This window comes from Halichoerus grypus, chromosome 9 (genome assembly GCF_964656455.1).
Source record: "Halichoerus grypus chromosome 9, mHalGry1.hap1.1, whole genome shotgun sequence".
Lineage (NCBI taxonomy): Eukaryota > Metazoa > Chordata > Mammalia > Carnivora > Phocidae > Halichoerus > Halichoerus grypus.
The window spans coordinates 43,203,394-43,229,273 of NC_135720.1; the positions used below are offsets into that span (position 1 = coordinate 43,203,394).

At 36.2% G+C, this 25,880-nt stretch overlaps 1 protein-coding gene across 2 annotated transcripts in view; it reads left to right on the forward strand.

The window, feature by feature from the left end:
- MCM9 (minichromosome maintenance 9 homologous recombination repair factor) overlaps positions 1-25,880 on the forward strand; it is a 90,694-nt gene that overhangs the window by 41,630 nt on the left and 23,184 nt on the right. For both annotated transcript variants that reach the window (XR_013441135.1, XM_036121250.2), the window contains exon 8: positions 11,490-11,664. Coding sequence is in view for 1 of the 2 variants with exons in the window: in XM_036121250.2 (XP_035977143.2) it covers positions 11,490-11,664 (175 nt within the window). In the remaining variant the exon portion in view is untranslated. The remainder of the gene's footprint in view (positions 1-11,489; positions 11,665-25,880) is intronic.

Here is a 25,880-nt window from a genome sequence, read left to right on the forward strand (position 1 = left end):
TGTTTTCTCCAGATAAATACCCAAAGTGGAATTGTTGGATGGTTTTCCTCTAAGAGTTTTATACTTTCAGCACCTTATATTTAAGTCTTTGATCCAGTTTGAACTATTTTTGTATATGATGTGAAGTAGGGGTCCAGATTCATATTTTTGCAAGTGGATGTCCAATTTCCCATCAGTATCATTTGAAAAGACTATTCTTTCCCCCAAGAATGAATTGACCATAAATGTATGGGTTTATTTCTGGACAATCAATTCTGTTCTGTTGGTCTATATCCTTATGCCATTACCATATTGTCTTGATTATTGTAGCTTTATTATTGTAGTAAGTTTTGAAGTCAGGAAGTGTGCATCTTCCAACTTTGTTCTTTTTCAAGATTATGTTGGCTATTTGGGATTCATTGAATTTCCATATGAATTTTAGTATCACTTTATCAATTTCTACAAAGAAGATAGTTGAGATTTTGATAGGGATTGCATTGAATCTGTAGAAACCTTTGGGGAATATTGTCATCTTAACAATATTAAGTCTTCCAGCCTGGGTGGCTCAGTCGGTTAAGTCTCTGCCTTCGGCTCAGGTCATGATCTCAGGGTCCTGGGATCAAGCCCCATGTCAGGCTCCCTGCTCAACAGTCTGCTTCTCCCTCTCACCCTGCTCATGCTTGCTTGTGCTCTCTCTCTCTCAAAAAAAACAATAAAATCTTTAAAAAAAAGTGTATAGGCATACAACTGATTTTTAAAAATTGATTTTGTATTCTTAAACTTGCTGAACTCATTTATTAGTTGTAATAAATTTTTTGTGGATTCCTTAGGATTTTCTGTATGCAAGATTATGTTATCTGCAAATAGAGATAGTTTTACGTCTTCGTTTCCCCCTCTGGATGCCTGTGATTTCATTTTTGGCCTAATTGCCCTTTCCAGAATCTCCAGTACAGTGTTTAATAGAAATAGTGAGAGTGGGGTTGCCTGGGTAGTTCAGTTGGTTGAGTTCCCAACTCTTGGTTTAGGTTGAGGTCCTGGTCTCCAGGTTGGGTCCTAGGATTAAACCAGCATGGGGCTCTGTGCTCAGCAGGGAGTATGCTTCTCCTCTTCCTCTCCTTGTGCCCCTCCCTGCCCCCGCCCCTGGATGCTCTCTCTCTCATAAATAAATAAATCTAAAAAAAAAAAAAAAAATAGAGTGAACATCCCTATCTTGTTTCTGATCTTAGCAGGAAAACATTGAGTCTTATACCATTAAGAATGATGTTTAGTTGTGAGTTTTCTATAGATGCCCTTTATCAGGTTGAGGAATTTCCCTTCTGTTCCTAGTTTGTTGAGTGTTTTTACATGAAAGAGTATTGAATTTTGTCAAATGTTTTTGCTGCCTCTGTCGAGGTGATCATGTGCTTTTTGTCCTTTATTCTATTAATATGAGAATGGTACATAAATTGGTTTCCAGATCTACATCAATCTTATATTTCTCAGATAAATCCCACTTGGTCATGGTGTATAATTCTTTTTATATATTGTTGGATTTGGTTTGCTAGTATTTTGTTGAGGCTTTTTGTATTTGTAGTCATAAGAGATATTGGTCTTTAGTATTCTTGTGATGTCTTTGCTTTTTGGTATGTGGGTAATACTGACCTCATAGAATGAGTTAGGAAGTGTTCCCTCCTCTTCAACTTTTAAAGAGTTGTGAAGAATTGTTACTTGATTTTTTAGATGTTTGGTAGAATTCACCAGTGAAGCTCTATCTGTGTGTGGGTTTTTCTTCATGAGTAGTTTATTATTATTACTAATTCAATCTCTTCACTTATTATAGGTCTATTCAGATTTTCTTTTTTTCTTGAATCAGTTTTGGTAGTGTCTTTCTAGGAATTTGTCAGTTTCATCCAGGTTATAGAAGTAGTTAACACACAGTTGTTCATTGTATTCCCTTATAATAATCCTTTTTATTTTTCTAAAGTCAGTAATAATGTCTCATCTTTGAGTCCTATTTTAGTAATTTGATTCTTCTCTTTTATTGGTTTGGTCAGGTACCTAAAAGACTGTCAACTTTTGGTTTTATTTTCTCTGTCATTTTTGTATTGTCTATTTCAGTTTCTGCTCTAATATTTATTATTTCCTTCTTTCTGCTTGCTTTGGATTTAGTTTGCTTTTCTTTTTTTTCTTTTCCAGTGTCTTAAGTGGAAGCGTAGATTATTGATTTGAGATTTTTCTTCTTTTTAAATGTAGGCATTTATAGCTATAAGTTACTCTCTAAGAACTGCCTTAGCTGCATCCCGTAAGTTATGGTAAGTTGTGTCCTCATTTTCTTTCCTCTCAAAGTATTTTCTATTTCCTTTTTCATATTTTATTAATTTATTAAAAGTAATTTCTACACCCAATGTCCGGTCTGATTACTTTTTTATACAGCTACCTATTCATTGCATGGGTGTCTTTCTACACTATCTCTGACAAATGGACATTCCACATTTGCTTACATAATTACTTTGATGAAAAGTTACTGCTTTGTAAAGTAGCCCATTCCATTTTAAGCACCTCAAGTTTTCCAGTAGTTGCCTATAAAATTCTGCGTGATGGTCTCTGTTATTTCTTTTGAAGCTGCCCCCAATTAGTCTAATTTCTCTTCCAAAGGATAGTTCTCTAAGTATGTAAAAATTATTTTCTCTTCTCTAAATCTTTCAGGCTAATCATACCCTGTGCCATAAACTATTCTTTAAATAACATTATTTCCTTGTCCTTTATTATCTGTTTACCCTTCTCTTTTTTAGTATTTTAAACTTTGATGTCCCAAAAGTAAACATTAATTTTCTAGATCAACAATCAGCAACCTTTTTTCTATAAAAGGCCATCTATGAATATTTTAGATTTTGACAGCCATACAGTGTTTGTCACAACTACTTACCTCTGACATTGTAGTTTGAAAGTAGCCATTGACAATAAGTAAATGATGAGCATGATTGTGTTGCAAAAAAACCTGTTTTCACAAAAACAAGTGGTTGGGCCAGATTTTGCCCACAGATCATAGTTTGCTGACTTCTGCTCTAGATGTTATCTAACTAGTGCAGAAGCCAGTGTGATTATATCTTCACTTGTGAATGCTATTCTCACATTAACATATTTTTAAAATTGTATTAAAATATTTCTCTGATATTAGCATAGCCACTGCAACCCTCCTTTGGTTACTGTCTAAAGTGTGTCTCTTGTAGACAACATATAGTTGCATCATGTCTTTATATTCATTCTACAAACTGCTTTTTATTAAAGTGTTTGTTTACATTTGACATACTTACTGATGGGGTAGGATTTATGAATGCTTTATTCCACTGTTTTCCACACGGCTTATGTCTTCTTTGTTGCGGTATTCTCCATTACTGCCTTCTTTTGTGCTTAATGTAATTTTTAGTATATCATTTTAATACCCTTATGCTTCTTTTACTGTATTTTTGGGGGTTATTTTCTTAGTGATTATCTTGGGGGTTATTATAACATCTTAATGTAAAAACAATCCAATTCAGATTAATACTAATTTAATTTTAATAGTATATAAAAATTTTGTTCCAGTATAATTCTGTTCCCCTCACTTTCTTTTGTGCTATTGTCATATAGATTTCATCTATATACATTATAAGCTGATCAACACAGTTTTATAATTTTTGCTTTCTGTAGTTTTTACTTAAATCAGAAGAAAAGAGTTACAACAAAATTACATTGATACCGTCTTTAATATTTACCTATGTAGTTAACTTTACTGGTGTTTTTTATTTCTTTATGTGTACTTGAGTTACTGTCTTAGTGTTCTTTCATTTCAGCCTGAAAGACTCCCCTAGTATTTCTTGTAGGTCAGGTCTATTCGCACTAATTTGTTTTTGCCTGGTATTTTTACTTTACAGTAATGAAATTGTAGAGTGTGTATTCTTTTGCTCAATATTTTGTTTTAATATTTCATCTATATTGTGTTTAGTTGCACTGCATTTTTTTATTGCTGTCTTATTGCACAGTATGAATATACAACAATTTCTTTATCTGTTCTACTGTTAATGGACTTTTGAGTCTATCATGTGAGGTTTTTTCCTTCTTTAGTCTGTTGATGTGATAGATAATATCAATTGATTTTTGCTTGTTGAACCAGCCTTGCATACCTCAGATAAATCCCACTAGGTCATGGTGTATAATTCTTTTTATACATTGTTGGATTTAGTTTGCTAATATTTTAGTATACGTGCTGCCGAAGGGAGCACAAGTTTGCTAATATTTTACTGAAGATTTTTGCATCTATGTTCATGAGAGATATGGGCTGTAGTTTTCTTCTAATGTCTTTGTTGGGTTTTGGTATTAAGGTAATGCTGGCATAGAATGAGTTAGGAAGTATTACCTCTACTTCTGTCCTCTGCAAAAACTGTAGAGAATGGGTATCCTTTCTCCCTTAAATGTTTAGTAGAATTCACCAGTGAAGCCATCTGGGCCTGATACTTTCTATTTTAGAAGGTTATTAATTATTGATTCAATTTCTTTAATGGATATGGGCCTATTCAGATTGTCTGTTTCTTCTGATGTGAGTTGGCAGCTTATGTCTTTCAAGGAATTGGTCCATTTCATCTAGGTTATCAAATTTGTCGGCATAAAGTTGTTCGTAATAATTCTTCTTTATCTGCTTAATGTCAATAGGATCAGTGGTGATGTCCCCTCTTCATTTCTGATATTAGTAATTTGTGTCTTTTCTCTTTTTTTTCTTAGCTTATCAATTTTATTGATCTTGTCAAAGAACAGATTTTGGTTTCAATGATTTTCTCTATTGATTTCCTGCTTTCAATTTCATTGATTTCTGCTGTAATTTTTATTATTCCCTTTCTTCTGCTTGCTTTGGATTTAGTTTGCTCTTCTTTTTCTAGTTTCCTAAAGTGGAAGCTTGTATTATTGATTTTAGATCTTTCTTCTCTTCTAATATATGCACTTAGTGATATCAGTTTCTCTAAGCAGTGCTTTCAGTGCATCCCACACATTTTGATAAGTTATATTTTCATTTTGATTTAGTTCAAAACATTTTTAAATTTCTCTTAAGATTTCTTCCTGGTCCGATGTGTTACTTAGAAGTGTGTTGTTTAATCTCCACGTAATTTGGGATTTTCTAGTTCTCTTTCTGTTATTGCTTTCTAGTTTAATTACATTGTGGTCTGAAAGAGGATTTATGATTTATTTTCTAAATTTGCTAAGGTGTGTTTTATCGTCCAGCATGTGGTCTATCTTGGTGAATATTCCATGGGATCTGGAGAAAAAATACATTTTGCTGTTGTTGGATGAAGTCGTTTATAGATGCTTGTTATATTCAGTTGATTGATGGTACTTTTGAGTTTACTTATGGCCTTACTGATTTTCTGCCTGCTGGATATGTCCATTTACCATAAAAGAGTACGGTAAGTCTCCAGCTATAATACAAATTCATCTACTTCTCCTTTGACTTCCACTAGTTTTTACCTCACATATTCTGAGGTCCATAAATACTAAGGATTGTTACATCATCTTGGAGTGTTGACCCCCTCTTATCATTATGTAATGCTCCTCTGTCTCCCTGATAAATTTTCTTGCCCTGACATCTGTTCTGTCTGAAATTAATACAGCTACTCTCATATTTATTTGGGTTAGTGTTAGCATGGTATATCTTTCTCTATCTTTACTTTTAATCTATATGTCTTTATATTTAAAGTGGGTTTCAAAAAAGTAAAAATAAAGTGGGTTTCTCACAGATGTATAGTTGGGTCTTTTTTTATCAACTCTGATAATCTTTTAATTGGTGTATTTAGACTGTAGATGTTCAAAGTGATTATTGACAGAGCTGGATTTATACTTGCCATATTTATTAGCATTTTCTATTTGTTGCCCTTGTTCTTTGTTCCTGTTTTTATCTTCCACCTTTTCTACCTATTATGGTTTTAATTGAACATTTTATATGATTCCAGTTTTTCTCCCTTCATAGTATATCAATTATGCTTCTTTTTAACTTTTGTAATTGGTTGCTCTAGAGTTTGCAATATACATTTACAATTTTTCCAAGTCCACTTTCAAATAATACTAAAAACACTTCATGGGTAGCACAGTACCTTATAACTAGCAAGATATTTCTTATTCCTCCCTCTCGTCCTTTTTATTATTGCTCTCATTCATTCACTTGAACATAAACACATATAAGCATACATATTTGAATACATTATTGCTATTATTTTTAACAAACTATTGTATGTTAGATGAATTAATAAGAAAAACAAGTTTTTATTTTAGCTAGTCCTTCTTCATTCCTCCATACTTTATGTAGATCTGAGTTTCTTTTTCTTTTTTTTAACTTTATTTATATAAGTAATCTCTACACCGCATGTGGGGCTCGAATTCACAACCCCAAGACCAAGAGTTCTATGCTTTTCCGACTGAACCAGCCAGGTCTCTTTGTGTAGATCTGAGTTTCTGACCTATATAATTTTCCTTCTCTCTGAAGAACTTCCTTTAACATTTCTTGCAAGGCAGGTCTCCTGGCAACAAATTACCTCAAAAAAATTTTGTTTTCTTTTTCACTTTTGAAGATAATTTCACGAAAGGTACAGAATTCTAGGCTGGCAGGCTTTTTCTCTCGATACTTTGAATATTTCATTCTACTCTTGTTACTCGCGTGGTTTCTGAGGGGAAGTTGGATATCATTCTCATGTTTGCTCCTCTACAGCTAAGTTGTATTTTTCCTTTGATTTCTTTCAAGATTTTTTCTTCATGTTTGATTTTCTGACATTTAAATATGACATGCCTACATGTAGTTTTTTTGAAAAAAAAAACAAAACAAAACATTTTTCCTGCTTAGTGTTAGCTTGAGTTTTCTGGATCCATGGTTTGGTATCGACATTAATTAATCAATTAATGACTAATTCTTAGTCATTATTGCTTCAAATATTGCTTCTGTTCCTTTCTCTCTTTCTTTTTATGCTGGTTTCCCATGACATTTATGTTACACCTTTTATAGTTCCACAGTTCTTGGATATTCTGTTGTGTTATTTTTCACCTTTTCTCCTGTTTGCTTTTCAGTTTTGAAAGTTTCCATTGAAACTTATACTATCTTTACATTCAGAGATTCTTTACTCAACCATGTCCAATCCACTAATGAGCTCATCAAAGGCATTCTTCCTTTCTTTTACAGTGTTTTTGATCTCTAGAATTTTTTTATTTTTTTCTTAGACTTTCCATCTCTTTGCTTATAATATCAGAGAAAAATTGCCAATATTTAATGTGAGAACCTGGGATAACTCTTGGAGTTAAAACTCACAAAAGTCTGAGGGTCCCCCATGAATGGAGATTTTAATTCTCAGAGTTGTCCACTCTGAGCCTCCAGCAATTCATCAATTACAGTTCAGGTTTTCTTATACCATTACTGGTTCCCCTAGAGATAACAGCTCTGGTAAGTTGTGATTCTCTGTCTTTCTGTCTTCCTAATTTGGGGGAGGGGGGGCATTGGTTTGCCCTGTGACCTCATTTCTCTAATGCATCTTAGAAGAATTATTCATTTTTCAGTTTGTTCAGGTTTTAACTTACTGTTAAACAAGTGGCAACTTGTAACTTCTGAGCTCCTTAAATGCTGGACTGGAAAACAGAAGAATTCACATAGATTTTCTCTTGTATTTTCTTCTATGAGTTTTCATCTATAAGTTTTACATTTTTCGTTTAGATCTTTTCATTCATTGGGTTAATTTTTGTATCACATTTGAGGTATGGATCAAGATTGATTTTTTTTTCCTTTTTGCATAAGGCTATCCAGTTATTCCAGCACCATTTATAGAACAGATTATCTTTTCTTCATTGAATTGCTTTTGTATTTTTATCAAAAAATCACTTGACCAGATATGTGTGGGCCTATTATTGGACTCTATTCCATTGTTCTCTCTGTCTCTTCTTTTTCTAGTATGACACTGAATTGATTACTGTAGCTTTGTAGTAAATGTGGAAATTAAATCATGACCTCCTACTTTGTTTTTTGGTTTGATTCTTCTATTTCCTTTGCTTCTCCATATAAATTTTGGAATCACTCTGTCAATTTCTATAAAAAGAAAAACCCCATTAGAATTTTGTTGGAGGGGCGCCTAGGTGGTGCAGTTGGTTGTGTCTGACTCTTGGTGTCGCTCAGGGGGTGAGATTGAGCCCTCGTCAGACCCTGTGCCCAGTGCACCGTCTGCTTAGGACTCTCTCTCCATCTGTGCCCCTCCCCCACCGGCTTGCTCTCATTCTCTCAAATAAATAAATCTTTTTAAAAAAATTTGTGTTTGGAATTTCACTGAATCTATAGACCAATTTAGGGAGAATTATAGAACAATTTGGGGAAGCATCTTTAAAATACTGAGTTTTTCAGGGTTGCCTGGGTGGCTCAGTCAGTTAAGCATCTGCCTTCAGCTCAGGTCATGATCCCGGGGTCCTGGGATCAAGTCCTGCATTGGGCTCCTTGCTCAGCAGGGAACCTGCTTCTCCCTCTGCCTGCCAATCCCCTTGCTTGTGCTCACTCTCTCTGACAAATAAAAAAATAAAATCTTTAAAAAATAAATAAATAAAATACTGAGTTTTTCAATTCATTTCATGAACATGGACTATCTCTTGATTTAATTAGTTATCTTTGATTTCTTTCATCAGTGTTTTGTGGTTCTTACAGTACAGATCTTGCACATTTTTCTTTAAAGATTTTATTTATTCATTTGAGACAGATATATATAGAGAGAGAGACCACAGGAGCAGGGGGAGAGGCAGAGGGAGAGGGAGAAGCAGGCTCCCTGCTGAGCCAGGAGCCCAACATGGGGCTTGATCCCGAAGGCAGACGCTTAACCGACTGAGCCACCCAGGTGCCCCTTGCACATTTTTTAAAATTTTTTATTTATTTTTTAGTAATCTCTGCACCCAGGTGGGGCTCGAATTCACAGCCCAGATCTCGCACATTTTTAAAGATTTATACCCAGGTATTTAATATCTTCAGGTGCTATTATAAATTGTATTATTTTAATTTTTATTATTTTTAAAGATTTTATTTATTTGAGAGAGCGAGAATGAGAGAGCATGAGCAGGGAGAGGGGCAGAGGGAGAAGCAGACTTCCTGATGAGGAGGGAGCCCAAGAGCGGGGCTCGACTGGGGACTCTGGGATCACGACCTGAGCGGAAGGCACTTAACCGACGGAGCCACCCAGGTGCCCCAATTTGTATTATGTTTTAATTGCCATTTTTAATTTTTTTCTAATGTATAGAGATATGACTGATTTTTATATATTGACTTGCATCCTGCAACCTTGCTATACTCACTTAGTTCTAGTAGCTTTTTTGTAGATTACTTGGAATTTTATACACAGTCATATTGGTCTGAAAATATAAAGTCTTATTTTTCCTTTTTGATCTGATGGTTGTTAATTTCTTTTCCTTTATTTTACTGGCTAGAACCTCCACCAAGATTTTGAATAGGAATGATGAGAGCTAATCTTCTTGCCTTGTCCTGATCTTGGGGATGAGGGTGGGGGTAAGCATTCAGTCTTTTATGATTAAATATGTCATGATTTTTGTAAATACTAAGAATGACGAAGTTCCCTCTCTTCCTGGCTTTCTGAGAGACTTTTTTATCATGAATAATTGTTGAGTTTTGTCAGGTGTTTTTCTGAATATATTGAGATGGTCATTTGCTTTTTCCTCCTTAGTTTATTGATATGGTGAATTATATTGGTTAGTTTTTGAATGTTGAATTAGCCTTGCATTCCCAAGATAAACCCTACTTGGTTATAATCTATTATTTTATGTATTGTTTGAGTTGCTTGCATTTTTTGAGGATTTTTGCGTCTATGTTTATGAGAGATACTGGTCTTTAGTTTTCCTTTGATATATCTTTTATCTGGCTTTGGTATCTTAATAATGCTGGCTATACTAAATGAGTTGGGAAGTGTTCCTTGTTTTTCTGTATTTTTGAAAATCTGGTGTAAAATTGGTATTATCTCTTTCATAAATGTTTGGTAGAATTCACCATGAAGTCATCTTAGTCTGTAGATTTAAATAGATATAGGAGTATGCGAGCTATTGATTCCTTTTTAGATAAACTTCACAGTTTATATATTTCAAAGAATTTGACCATTTCATCTAAGTTATCAAACTTAGGACATAGAGTTGTTCATTGTATTTACTTACTATTATTAAGTATCTGTAGGGTTTATAGTGATATCCCCCTTTCATTCCTGATATTTGTAATTTGTTTCTCCTCTTTTTTTCTTGGTCAGCCTAGCTTATCAATTTTGATCAACAGTAGTTATTATAAGTACTCATTATGTGTCATATACCTTTTAAAGAGCTTTATTATATTCTATTTGAACATCCAAGACTCTATAAGATACATTCCATTGTTATCCCCTTTTATAAATGAATAGAGGCCAGAACATATTAGGAAACTTGCCTATATATGACAACCAGAATGACAGATCCAGGATTCAGGATCCAAGTCTGTGTGACTCCAAAGCCTTTGCCTTTTTATTTATTTTTTTGTTTGTTTATTTTAGAGAGCACGCACGTGCACAAGTCGGGAGAGGGCCAGAGGGGAAGGGAGAGGGAAAGAATCTCAAATAGACTCTCCGCTGAGTGCTGAGCCCACTGCGGGGCTCAATCTCATGACCCCAAGATTATGACTTGGGCTGACACCAAGAGTCAGATGCTTAACTGATGGAGCCAGCCAGGTGCCCCCAAAGCCTTTGCTTTTGACCACTCTGGTATAAAGGATGAATCAAAACCAGAAAAGACATATTAAAGGAGTCTTCTTTCTCACGCTGTGACTAGGAGCAAACTTTTCATTTTCATCATTGGACTCTAATATCTACTGTTTTCTGTCTTTGGACCCCTCTCTATAAACAGCATATAATACAGAACCTCTTGTCAGAAGATCTCTGGAGATCTGTTTGCTCCTTCTGTTCAGTGAGGGTCCCTACCAAAGAAAGAGAAAATTTGGAGACTTCCGGTTGCTATAAAATACTCAATAACACATCTTATATTTTCAGAACATAGGATCTTCTGAGGCCTTCCAGTGCCTGGACACCAGAAATAGTTGTCCTGATGCCATCCATTTTTTTTATTGAAGTGTAGTTGACATACAATATTATATTCATTTCAGGTATACAACATAGTGATTCAACATTTATATACATTATGAAATGCTCACCATGATCAGTCTAGTTACCATCCGTCACCATACAAAGTTATTACGATATTATTGACTATATTCTCTATACTGTACTTTACATCCCTGTGATTCATTTGTAAGTTTGTACTTCTTAATTCCCTTCCCTTATTTTGCCTATCCTCCCATTCCTCCTCCCCTTGGGAACCACCAGTTCTCTGTCTGATGCCATTCCTTCTTGACAGATTAGAAATAAAAGCATTGACTCTTTTCCATTTAAAATGTAGGTACTTTCCCCTTATAGGTATAAAATATGCTTTTGAAAATAAAAGCTGACATAGCTTGCTTGTTTCCTTAGGTCTGACAGTAACTGCTGTGAAAGACTCAGGAGAATGGAATTTGGAGGCTGGCGCATTAGTACTTGCAGATGCGGGCCTTTGCTGTATCGATGAGTTTAACAGCCTCAAAGAGCATGATAGAACCAGTATCCACGAGGCAATGGAGCAACAAACCATAAGTGTTGCTAAGGCTGGGTAAGAGTTTCTTTTCTTTAAAATCTACGGGAATAATGAGATTAGTTAACAATGTGATTGTGGAAAAAGGTGAACCTTACTGAACTGCAAGGTATGTTTGGTCTTATCAGGGATTATCAGTTACATTCATCAAGACACACATTAGCATCCCCATGGAGGTGTATGAGGAAGTAAAAATGAGTTGTTGGGACAAAGAAAGGAAAAACTAAAGTATAAATGTAAGTTGACTTAATTCAGGGAGGGGACTTATGAAGAGCTTTCTTTCAATGCAGGATCCAACATACTCTCTCATTCAGTAATTTATATCTACTTACTATGTTAGGAATTTTTAAAGATTCAGAAAGAAATAACATGATTTCTGCTTTCAGTGGCATTCTCCTTATCTATCCTAATAGAAGGTTGATCACGGCATGTGGAAAACTAAATAATAAAATACATTAGTAAAATGAAGTGCCTATTGTGACTCAAGGAGGTGTAGGGGTTGAGGTATGTGAGTCACTTGCAACATATAACCACTGAGGAGGAAAAATGGGGAAGTCAGATAGAAATCCATTCACCCAGGCCCTGAGATGGTTACGAGAAACTTACCTGGCTACAAAGGCTGACCACCAAGTGGTCTGCCGGATCATCCAAAGGACAGAGCTAGAACTATCTCAGCCCTAATGCTACTATTACAGGTGTGAGGCCAGTTGATCAGGCAGGTGGGCTGCCAGCAGAGTCTTCAAACAGTAGTGGGCACGAAAAGGGATGCTGGTGTATATAGAGTCTGTGAGATCTAATTATATACACTTGGAAAGAAAAAGGGGGGTGTGGGTGGGTGAGAGGAGAGAGCCCATAGGGAAAAAAACGCAAGAAAAAGCTAGGTAGAACAATGACCAGATCTATTCGTTTCATTCAATATACAATGACTCAGTGTATATTCATGAAGAGCCTGCTAGATACCAGGCGCTGTGCTAGGTCTCCAACCCATGGGCTTTTGGCGGAAGAGTAGAGGCAAAAAAACCCAAAACCTTTCTACTTCAGGAAGAGGTTAGATTAGGGCATCTTCCTTCCCTCCCGCAGGAGCTAGACAAAATGGCCCTTCTGGGAGAAGGGTAGGAGCAAAAGCCTTCTTCTCCTGAGGGAAGGACTGGAAACACTCTTCAGGGCCAGGATCCCGAACCAAGGCAAAACAGTGGTCTGTACCATCGGGAAGGGGACAGAACAGCAACTCCTGCCCAAGGACCACTACAGATACATGGCAGGGTTCTGCTGCCACCAGGTGGGAGGGACAGAAGAGCTTACAGCTTTCTAGCCCATCCCATCCAAAAGCAGGCTCATAGACCCTGTCTCAGACCAGGAGACCAAAAACCAACCTGGCCCCCAAATAAGCCTAACACCTAGTAACAAGCAGTCTGTCAGTGGGGAAGGTGCAGTAATATGGAAAGAGACCCCAGTGTGGTGAGTTGTGTGGTGACTGCTGAAAGCTGAAGGTAGAGTAGGAACACTGAGAATGATCTTCCAGCACTGCGCTACAACCCCCATCTAGATGCACAAAGTAACACAGCTCAACAATGAAAGAATTCAAAATGTCTGGTGCATTGAGGGTAAAGATAACAACAGTGCCAATACCCAGATCAACTGTCAGGGCCTTACAGACACTAATGGCCTTACGCTATACACGAAGTGGTATAATATCATTTGAAGGTAGACTGTAAGAAGTTAAAGATGTAAACTCTAGAACAACCACTAGAAAATGAAAGAGGTGTAACTAATAAACCAGTGGTAGAGGTAAAATGGAATCATAAAAAAATAACAAAAGAATGCAGGAAGAGAAGAAAAAGGGAACAAAGAATAGATGGGACAAATAGAATGCAATTAGCAAGATGGTAGATACAAATTCAACCATATCAATGATTATATTAATAATCACGTAAACAATTAAAAGGCAGTGACTGTCAGATTGGATAGAAAAGCAAGACCCAACTAAATGCTGCCTTCAAGAAACTGACTTTAAATTCAAACGCATAGGTAAGTTAAAAGGATGGGGAAGAAATATTCCATGGAAATACCAAAACCTGACCAAGACATTACAAGAAAATAAAACTACAGAATGATATCCCCCATGAACATAAGACATGAAAACTCTTTTCTGTTTCTTTTTTTTTTTTTAAAGTAGGCTCCACACCCAAAGTGGGGCTTGAACTCACTGCTGAGATCAAGAGTACATGCTCTATCGACTAAGCCAGCCAGGTGCCCCATGACATGAGAGTTCTTAATAATACTTTAGTAAATTAAATCCAGCAGTATATTAAAAAGATTATACATTATAACCAAGTGAGGATCATCCAGGAATGCAAAGTTGATGTAATATTTGAAAATCAATCAATGTGAATTCACAATATTAACAGACTAAAAAAGAAAACATCCCTATAGATGCAGAAAAAGTATCGGACAAAATTAAATACCCAATAATGATAAACATTATCAGCAAATAGGAAGAGAAGTCCATCTGCCTGTTTAAATATCATCTATGGAAAACTTAAAAGAAACATTTCATACTTTATGATGAAGTGAAATGTTTTCCATTTAAGATTGGGAGCAAGTCAAGGATGTCCAGTCTTACTACTTCTGGCCAGTTTTTGTAGTGGAAGTCCTAGTCAGTTTAGTAATGCAAGAAAAAGAAATAAAAGACATTCAGTTTGGAAAGGAAGAAGTTAAAACGGTCTATATGACATGATTGTCTCCATAGAAGATCTCAAAAGAATCAATGAGAAAAAGGGTCACCTGGGTGGCTCAGTCGTTGGGCGTCTGCCTTCGGCTCAGGTCATGATCCCAGGGTCTTCTCCCATTCTCCCTACTGTGTTCCCTCTCTCGCTTTGTCTCTCTCTGTCAAATAAATAAAGTCTTAAAAAAAAAAAAGAATCAATGAAAAAGGTATTAGAACTAATAAATGAGTTTTAAAAAGTCACAGATTGATGTATAAAAATTAATTGTATTTCTATGTGCTACCAATGAACAGTTAGAAACTGAAGTTAAAACATACCACTTAACAATAGTATCCACAAATATGAAATGTTTAGGGATAAATCTAGTAAAATACATTCTAGATTTTTACAATGAAAACTGCAGAACATTGGTGAAAGAAATTAAAGAAAACCTAAGTAAATGGAGATATATACCAAGTTTCATTCATCAGAAGACAGTGTTGTTAAAATATCTGTTTTCCTCTAAGCGACCTATAGAATCTACAATTTCAATTAAAATTCCAGCAAGCTTTTTGCAGAAATCGACAAGCTGATTTTAAATTTTATATGGAAAAGCACAGGAACTAGAATAGCCAAAACAACTTTGAAAAAGAACAAATCTGTAGAACTTACTTATTTCAAGATTTACTATAAATCTGCAATAATCAAGGTAGCATAGCATTGGTGTAAAGATAGACATAGATCAATGGAAGAGAATACAGGTCCAGAAATAGACTCACAGGTATAAAGTTAGTTGATTTTCAAGAAAAATGCCAAGATAATTCAATAAAAAAAGGATAGTCATTTTTTAAAAATGGTGCTAGAACACTTGGATATTTATTTACAAAAAATGACTTGCACATAAATGCTTATAGCACCTTTAGTCATAATCACCCAAGATTGAAAATAGCCCAGAAATCCATCAACTGGTAAATGGATAAACATTTTGATAAATTCATACAATAGAATACTACTAGAAAGATAAAAGAACAAACTATTGATACATGCAACAACATGATTGAATCTTAAAAGCGCTATGTGAAGTGAAAGATGCCAGGCACAATGACTACTTAGTTTATGATTCCATTTATATCATATTCTAGAAAAGGCAAAATTGTAAGAAGAGAAATCAAATCAATGGTTGCCAAGGATTGGCCATTAGGAGAAGAGATTGACTGCAGAGGGGCACCTAAAAAAGTTGGATTTGGGTGCCTGGGTGGCTCAGTCGTTAAGCGTCTGCCTTCGGCTCAGGTCGTGATCCCAGGGTCCTGGGATCGAGCCCCACATCGGGCTCCCTGCTCTGCGGGAAGCCTGCTTCTCCCTCTGCCACTCCCCCTGCTTGTGTTCCTGCTCTCGCTATGTCTCTCTCTGTCAAATAAATAAATAAAATCTTTAAAAAAAAAAAAAAAAAAGTTGGATTTTACTATATGTAAATTATACCACAGTAATCCTTAATTTAAAAAATATGTAAACCCATGTTTTTAATTTTTATTTTTTCCATATATTTTATTTTTAGATTCAACAGACATGAAATCACTCTGTGAAATTGCTATTGAAATTTCTAAACACTTACTTTTTTTGTACTTATCTCTTCCCTGATTGGTAACAGTGTATGGACAGGTACAAGTTCATGGCCCAAGCTTTGACTGCTGCTGGTGGGCTTGGATGGTAAGCTACCACATAAGGATGGATGAAGGGAATGGAAAGAAACAACAGTACCAAGGAGAGATGATACATTTATCATTAGTAAAACCCTTTTTTTTAACTTGTACTGACATCTTCTAAAGGAAATAATTTTAATGAATAATTTTCAGATTGGATTTCTTTGTCTGTTGGGAAAGGAGACAGTTTACAGCCAGAAAGACGTGTGCTACTCATATTTACAGTTTTAAATTATTTCTCCTTTAATCCATTTGTCAAATATATAATATGTACTGAAAGGAGTTTTGCATGAGAAGCACTTTGAATGCTTTGATCTTATGAACTTTTCTTAAGGACTTACTTTTTTGACCATTGTACCACAGTAGATATTGATATTATGGTTATTATTATGGTGAACATTTGTATGATTATCTTTTCAAGATAAAATTCTTCAAATGTTTGTCTTTTGTCTTGGCTACTATCCAGACCTTAATACCTCTTTGAACTGTGGCATGGATCAGACTTGATATTTTAGCCTTTCAGCTTCTTTACATTTATGCAAGAATTTTTATTTTTTGAAGCTTTTTGGCATATCTATTTTACTTAAAGATTACTATAATTTACCACATTCCAGGAATTATAGGATCTTTGTTCTCTTCTAGTTATTATCATTACACTAGTTCTTATTCATCCAGGTGTGGATGTTGGTGGCATTCTGATTTGTTCCACACCCTACATAACTATTTCTGGATTCATAAAGATATTTATACCATTCAATTTTTATCATGCATTTTAAGACACAGTTTGTAAATGTTGCATAACTGTATTATTATGTAATGGTTTGTTTTTTAAATTTCTCCATCTTGAAAGGGTTTCTTGAGCAATTTAGTGAAGATATTTTTTAATTACCTTGTACTAACAGAGCTTAGGTTCCTGTGGTCTCTGGACGTACCGAACAGCCAATTCCCAGGGGTAACAGGGCCACCACATGTGGATGAGCATTTAGCAGTACTGCTTTTGCTTTTGAACATGATGTCTCTAATGCATGCTGGCCTGAACATGTATTTCAACCAGATTTCACATTTTTGACACTGTTCAAGAATTTAAAATTGTATTTAAAAAAGATTACACATATAACTTGGATTTGAATCTCTTCCACCTTGAGTTGTTAGGCTCCATATTTTGCAGGCAGAGGATGTGACCTGAAACAACACTCAGGAAGAGCAGCTGTTACTGTCCAAGAGACCAAACATCTTTCCTCTGGAATTATTTCCCTCCTTGTGCATTCTTGGTAAAACTCCTTAAAACTGCTACTATCACTACTCAGTAACAACAAATATCCAACAATAACAAAAGCAGTGAATGTCCCTTCATTTAAATAAAAGGAAAGTATGGGGCGCCTGGGTGGCTCATTCCGTTAAGCGTCCGACTCTTGGTTTCTGCTTAGGTCATGATCTCAGGGTTGTGAGATTTAGCCCAAGCACTCAGTGCTCAGTGGGCTTGAGATTCTTTCCCTCTTCCTCTCCCTCCTCCTCTGCTCCTCCCCTGCTGGCGCCCGCCCCCTCAAATAAATAAATAAATAAAATCTTTTAAAAAATTAAATTAAAAAATAAGGCAAAACTAAATTGTTAATATTCTTTTCAAAAAATCGAGTGGTTACCATGGTGGAAAGAGCATAAGCTTTGGGGTCAGAGAAACCCACAGTCAATTCTAGTCTCTGTTACTACTTTCTGGTCTTATGCAACATAATTGCCACCTCTGGGCTGCAATTTAGTCATCTGTGGAAGGAAAATAACAATACCCTTCTTTCAGGGATAGTCTCAACTTAGGGTTGATAGATGTCAGTGTCCTGGCTCTATGCCTACCATATGGTAAAATTCACAAACATGAAACTTAAAATCTTAACCATTTTTAAGCATACAGTTCAGCCATATTAAGTACATTTAAATTGTTGTGCAAGTATTTATGTACTTTTTAAAAAACTTTGTTTTCTAACCAGTCCTATTAGGTTAGGGTAAGTTAGGACTTACGACTCTCCGAAATTATTTTATTTCATATGTATATGAAAGTTCACAGAACTCCTTGTGTTTCTGAATTCAATTGAGTCTGCAAAATAGTTTCAGAATTATTATACCAACACTGTTGCCAATAACAACCACCACAAAAAAAACTAATACTCAAGCCTTCTTTGCAGTTTTTCTTGTGCTTAGAATATACTCCACCAAGGTCATATTTGGTCAGAGTGCATATTCAAAGGTTATTTGAATTAATTATTTTCTTTTTTTTTTTAAGATTTTATTTATTTATTTGATAGAGAGAGATACCGCGAGAGAGGGAACACAAGCAGGGGGAGTGGGAGAAGGAGAAGCAGGCTTTCCGCGGAGCAGGGAGCCCGATGTGGGGCTCGATCCCAGGACCCTGGGATCATGACCTGAGCCGGAGGCAGACGCTTAACCACTGAGCCACCCAGGTGCCCCATGAATTAATTATTTTCTTTGTGTGGTCATATTACTGACTTGGTAGACAGTTAGGAATCAGGGTTTTAAATTTATGCTTGTGTTCACTTTTAGAGTTTGCTTTTTTCAGTGTTTTTAAAATTTTATTTTCTGAATTTGTAAAACGTATTTCAAAAGTCAAAACAATATAGAAAGCTATACCAGTGATATCCCTACCTCTTCCATTCTATTTTTTCCTGTTCTTTATGGATATCTTTTTCATTGGTTTCTGATTTATCCTTCCTATGTTTCCTTTTTTTGCAAAAATAAGCAAAAACACACGGTGGGAGGGGTTGCGTGAGCATGTGTTTGCATCTCTTCTCTTATGCAAAAGATAATATATATATATATTTATATATGTGTATATATATATATATATACACACATACACACTCTTTGGTACTGCTTCAATAATTATATGTAGCATTCTCATTATCATCTTTTCATATGTTTTAGAAATTCTGCAGTTTGGATTTGTATATCCCTTTCTCCCAAGAGTTTGCTTTAAAGAGTTTTTTAGTGTTCAGGTAGAAAAAACTTTTTAAAATTTACTTGTGTTTTGATATTATTAGTTTCTAGTTTTATGGCATTGTGGCCAGAAAATCTTGTTTGCATTATAGGTACTTTAAGGTACTTCATAAGGTTTTTTGTTTGTTTGTTTTGGTTTTGGTTTGGTTTGGTTTGGTTTTTGTGTGTGTGTGGTCTAATATAAAGACAATTTCATGACTGGCCCATGTATGCTTGAGAAATTCTGTTCTCTGTAATCAGAATGTAATATACACACACGTGAACTATACCTTATAAATGACGTTGTTTAGGTCCCCTATATCTTTACTTACCTTTTGTATGTTTGACATGTCTCAGACTGAGAAGGTGTGTTAGTCCCTTATTCTGTGTCTGCCGGGTTCTCTTTGCATCTCTCATAGCTTCTGCTTTCTGGAGGTAGTTGCTGTGGCTTTGGCATTTGTACTTCTCTGTCTTCATGCTTTTTGGTCGGAATGTTGCCTTGCCTGGTATCAAGATCATAACTCCTGATTTCATATTATTTGCATTTGCCTAATATATCTTTGCTTGTTCTTTCATGCTTAACCTTTAGATTTCAGTTTGTTATTTTTTAAATTTTTAAAATTTTTAAAATTTTTATTTTTGAGGTGCTTTTATTATATCATGGGGACAGGACCTGTGGACAGAAAAAGCTGCCTCAGTTTGTTCTCTTATATAGAGCATACAGTTGGTCTTACTTTATTTTGCTTTATGAATGACCTGAAAATCTTTTTCTTTTAATGTATAAATTAAGCACATTTACATTTATTGGTATTATCAATATGATTGGTGTTAACGATTTCATTTTTTAAAAACTTAACTACATTTCTTTTTCTATGTGTTTGGCATTTAGGAAGATATGTATTTTTGTTATACATTAGGAGTTGGCAAACTTTTTCTATAAAGGCCCAGATGGTGAATATTTAAGGCTTTGTGGACCATACCATCTCTTACACACCACTCACCTCTGTTGATTTGGACAGTATGACTACGTTAGTATCTACGATGTAGACAGAGCAAAAGAAGTCATAGGCAATATGTAACTGGATGGATTTGGCTGTGTCCCATTGAAACTTGATTTACAAAAACAGGTGAACTGGATTTGACCTGCCACCTAAAGTTTGCCAACACCTGTTCTAGGACTTACCTTTAAAAAAATACCTTTTATAATGCCAGCAGCCCCTTTATCCTCAGTTGGGAGCTTAAAATAATACCTTTGACTCTGTTATCCATATGGTAATCAACGAGCTTATTCTACTTTCCCCCTCTTCCCTTCTCTTTACTACTAAAAAAAAGATTGTATTATTTATACTTTGACAGGACAGATAACACATACTCTTCTAAATGTACCCCTTCCTATGTTTCAGTCTTTGATCTAAAATTAAATGTCTTCAGTGTTCACCATCAATCCAGAGCATCTCTGACATCTCTTACTTAAATGAAGCTCATCCTCTTAGGAGATTCCCTGGAAAGGGCTCCTGAATACCATACTGAGTTTGTGTGGTTTCAAACTATTTTTCATAGCTTCAATACTTGAAAACAGCTTGGCTGGATATGAAGACCTAGCCTTACACTTTCTTTCCTGTAGTCTTGCTATGTGTGTTGCTGTTGACAAATACGATACCATTATGATATCCTTTGCTTTGTAGGTGATTTGATTTTCTTGCCTGAGGCCCAGAAGGATTTTTTTTCTTTTGTTTTAAATGCAATATTTTTATTAGGCTATGCCTCAGTTGATTATTCTTGGTCAGTTTGTCTAGATGTTAGCGAGCCCTTTGAAATACAGAATTCTTTCTGAAAATTTTTCTTGAATTACAGTTTTATATATATAAGCTCTGTCCTTTGTTTTTATTTTTCAGAAGTTCTAATTACATATAGTTTAGGTCTTCTTTGCCTAGATTCTGTAGCTACCAATTTGTATCTCAGACTTTTTAGCTCTTTTGTATTTTGTTTTTATTCTCTTGGCATTTTTATTCCTCTTCATAGCACTCTCTATTATATTTCCAGTCTTGTCTCTTTGGGCATCTCAGTTGAATGTTCATTTCTGAAATTATTTTGTCTTCTCTCTCTCTCTTCCTTTTCTTCCCTGAGTCATCTCTGGATATGTATCTTTTTTGTACTTTTCTGTTTTGGGTTTTTGAATTTCTGACTTGGAGTGTTTTTTCACATATGCAAATGTTTGTTTAAGGATATTAAAGTGAACAGATTATATACAGATTTTTTCTGCTTTGTGGGTTTTATGGCAGGATATTGGATAAGGAGTTTTATCACCTGAGGTATTTTGATTCTTATAGTAGTTTTATATGGATGTTGCGTGTTATTTCCATTACTTTTAAAATGTCTTATCTTTTTCTAAATCAATAATAGTTATTCTATTGTGATGTGATGAGAAGAATTGTGATGATGGTGAGAAGTTTGGAGGATGTACTAGTTTTTAGTTCAGAGTAATCTCAGGCGAGTGCATATTACTTAACAGTGTTTTTTCTAAAGGTTAAGGGGCTGGTTGATGTGTCTTCTGATTCTATTTCTTATTTGTTTAGTAGGATCTTTTTTTTTTTTAAAGATTTTATTTATTTATTTGAGAGAGAGAATGAGAGACAGAAAGCACGAGAGGGAAGAGAGTCAGAGGGAGAAGCAGACCCCCCACTGAGCAGGGAGCCCGATATGGGACTCGATCCCGGGACTCCAGGATCATAACCTGAGCTGAAGGCAGTCGCTTAACCAACTGAGCCACCCAGGCACCCATTTAGTAGGATCTTTAATATCCACTGCTTGTCTCCCCCTTCCCCTGATCACCAAGACTCCAGTGACCCTTGCTGGTCACTGCCATCTAATCGAGGAGCTTTCCCAAGAAGGCCACCTCTGCTCTCAAGAACTTTCAGGTCCTTCTTTTTGTTCCCCAGTAGCCACTGCTTTGACCCACAAGGTTTCAAACCTTTTCTCAGTATTTCCCTATTCCATATGGGACTCTGTCCTTCTAAGAGTGATGTTAGCTATGTTCCACCATCATGAGGAGCCTGTTGGTCTCTTCTCCTTTTCACTTAGTCTCCACTGATCTTTCTATTCCATCGTGGGCTCTAAATTAGCTTTGCCAGTTTTTAATATCTATTTGTTGATTTCCATGTAAATTGAACTTTGCAGTATTCTCTCTCACTCTTACTTCTTAGTTTTGTTTTATGGGTTTATTTGCTCCAATCTGTAAGGTCTCTGAAGGATATGTGGAGAAATTTGAATATAAGCAGCTGCCATCATCCTCTGGAAACCTGGAAATCAGCATCTTATTTCTTAAGTTATTCTTTCTCATTTACTCATACCAACTTTTGCTGTGTATTTTTAAAATATTACCCATGTTTTCTTTGAACCATTTCTAGAAAGAGTAATTGGAGAAATAGTTATCTATAATTATTTTAAAGGGTTCAAATATATAGAAATGGAATTAAACTTTTCTATATCCTTTAGGAATCAATGGCCAGAAAGCAGGGAAGTGTTTTAGAATCCGTACAAGGAAGACCTCTTAGGCTAGAGCTGCCTAGAGGTCAAGTAGGCTGCCTATATGGTTGTGTGGGCCTTCAAGTGTAGACTAGAAAAAATTTGTGTAAGGAATTCAGACATCTAATGAGTAAATAGATAACGTTTAAGGTATCACCTATGAGATGCTGTAAACCTCACCCATGACAAATGAATTCAGCTGCTGGCTGGTTGATTGCAGAATATGTACATATATAAAATATGGTTTCAGGGGCGCCTGGGTGGCTCAGTCGTTAAGCGTCTGCCTTCGGCTCAGCTCATGATCTCAGGGTCCTGGGATCGAGCCCCTGTCGGGCTCCCACTCCCCCTGCTGTGTTCCCTCTCTCCCTGTCTCTCTGTCAAATAAATAAATAAAATTAAAAAAATATATATGGTTTCAAGTTATATCATGAAATATTGAATGTGATCTATGCTAGATAAGGAACAAGTTTAGGAAACTGCATCAAGAACTCCACCTTTTTTTTTTTTTTTTAGTGACTACAGAAACACATTGGGTATTGAAAGAATTATAATAATTAAGAGGAAGAGCCTCAGCTAGTCTGGCTGGGTTGAGGTTTCGGCTCTACTACCTACTAGCTAATTACTGACATTTTACTCGACTTCTCTTCCTTGGCTTTCTCATTGGTAAAATGGTGAGAATTACTCCATTTCAAAGGGCTACTGTGAAAATTAAATGAGTTAATCCATGTAAAGTGCTTCTGATATAACCTAACCTCTAATAAATGCTAGTTAAGTATTATTGTTATAGGCCTACAGTTCTTTTTAGAAACCCTTGAGACCAAATACATGGCGGAATTCAGATTTTTTTGTTTTCATTTTGGGAAAGTAACACAGTGCATATGTCCTATATTATGAAACCTACCAGCAGTGCCGGAGATGTGCCCTGTAATCAAACATTTTCATTCTATTGCAGTGAAGCTTATGAAACTTCACACTCAATAAAGACACATCAGTTTAGGTCAGATTTTCCTGCCAAATTAACTATGAACAACTTGCTTTCCCAGAACTTTTTGGAAGGAATATGGACTATTGTCACCATCATCATTAGGCTCCTCCATCTGTCCAGGAACTTTGATCAGTCAGCCAAAACATGATTCTGCTCCAGGATGAAATATCGAGTGCTAGAGGGTGGATGATAACTGGGAAGGCCTTTTAAAGTTATAATGAGAAGAGCTCATGTTACCTGAAGCACACCTTAAGCCGAGGGTACCCCGGGCGGCAAAAGCTGCATCTTTTGATGACTGAAACATAATTTGGAAAATGGGAGTTTGTTCAAAGTAGATATAAAATAGAAGCTGTATTGTTTCATTGCTGCCTTAGTATCAGAAGGATATTCACCTTCAAACCTGCTCTCCCATTATTGTGACTCAGATACTTTCTCTGACTGATTTTGTGTGTGTGTCTGTGGGTCTTGCAGCCTCGTTCATCTCTCTTTAGTCGTTAGTACTCACTAACTGTAATTCTTCTATATAAATGCTCGTGCTGATGCTTAAAGCTGTATGATTCATTTTACTTCTTCTTTAGTTGATGTCTAAACTCCTTGTTTTGAAGGGGGGAAAAAACACCTTCAGGTATATATATGTGAGTAACTTACTACAAGAAAAATAGAAGTCCAGTGCAGTGATTCCTGTGGGCACATGGAGCAACAGAAGGCAGGCCTTTGCATCACCTAGGGCTTCAGGAAGTTTCTTAATGAAAACCTAGGGGGAAAAAAGAGAAAAAAAAATGAACAGAAAATTATAAGCAAAAAGGAAAACCACCACCACCACCAACAACAAAAATTGGAAAGGTCCAGGCTGGATGACATGCTTCATGTGGTTCCAGCGTTCAAAACATTGGTTCCCGTGGCACCATTGAGAAGAAGCCGCAGTAATTCCCTACCATGTGTTCATATTTTTGGGTTGTTTTTCAGTTTTCTAAATCCACACACTCCTCGAGAAGCCAGTGAGGCACTTATTTACTGCTCTTGTCACTGTTTTTTTGCTGCCACCCTGGCTTTGGTGAGGGACGCCAGGACCCAGGCCTCAGCTGTGGGGGGATGGTTGCTGGTAGGCTGACAACATCAGGCACATGTTCTGCTTGTTGACAATGAGGACGGGACTGCCTCACCTTGGTTCACACAGATGTCATTCCCTTTCAGCACATAGTACTCTTTGATGAATGAGGTCCAACGTCAGCATTTAAGGAGTCTCACCGTGTTTCTAAGACTTGATGAGTGTCTTGTGCCCAGGCTTGCTGGATTTCAGTGTTGGTGGCTTGCAGAATGATCTGCTCAGAAGTCTCTCTGTTCATGAGTGCAGACTTGCTGGGGTCACTGTCCACGTTCTCATCCGGGACCAAGTAACTCATCATGATTCTCCTTGCAGTCCAGGGTGAAGGACCCCTTCCAGAGTAGTTTGCTAAAGGTGACAGTGTGCTCAAAGAGGAACATGTGCCTCTACTTGGTCTGGGACTGCATGCCTGTATCCAGCTCAGTCATGTAAAACGTGTCCTGCTGCAACAGTGTCTTCAAAAGGCAGCCCACAGAGTGGGAGAAAATATTTGCCAACCATATATTGGATAAAGGGTTAATATTCAAAATATATGCAGAACTCATACAACAAACAATTGGATTAAAAAATGGGCAGAGAACTAAGTAGACGTTTTTCCAAAGAAGACATACAAGTGGCCAACAGGTACATGAAAAGGTACTCAACATCACTAACCATTGGGGAAATGCAAATCAAAGCCTCAATGAGATATCATCTCATACCTGTTAGAATGGTTATCATCAAGAAGATGAGATAACAAGTGCTGGAAAAGATGTGGAGAAAAGGAAACCCTTGTACACTGTTGGTAGGAATGTATTATTGGTGCAACCACTATGGAAAATAGTATGGAGGGTCCTCAAAAAATTAAAAAAGAGGGGTGCCTGGGTGGCTCACTTATTAAGTGTCTGCCTTTGGCTCAGGTCCTAGGATCAGGCCCCGCATCAGGCTCCCTGCAGGAAGCCTGCTTCTCCCTCTCCCACTCCCCTTGCTAGTATTCCTGCTCTCGCTATCTCTCTCTCTCTCTGTCAAATAAATAAATAAAATCTTAAAAAAAAAATTAAAAAAGAACTCCATGATCCAGCAATCCAATTTCTGGGTATACACTAGAAGAAATGAAAACAGGTTATCAAGGAGATATCCTGCACTCCCATGTTTACTGCAGCATTCTTCACAATAGCCAAGATATGGAAACAACCCAAGTGCCTACCAACAGATGAATGGATAAAGCAGATGTGGTATGTGTATATATAATG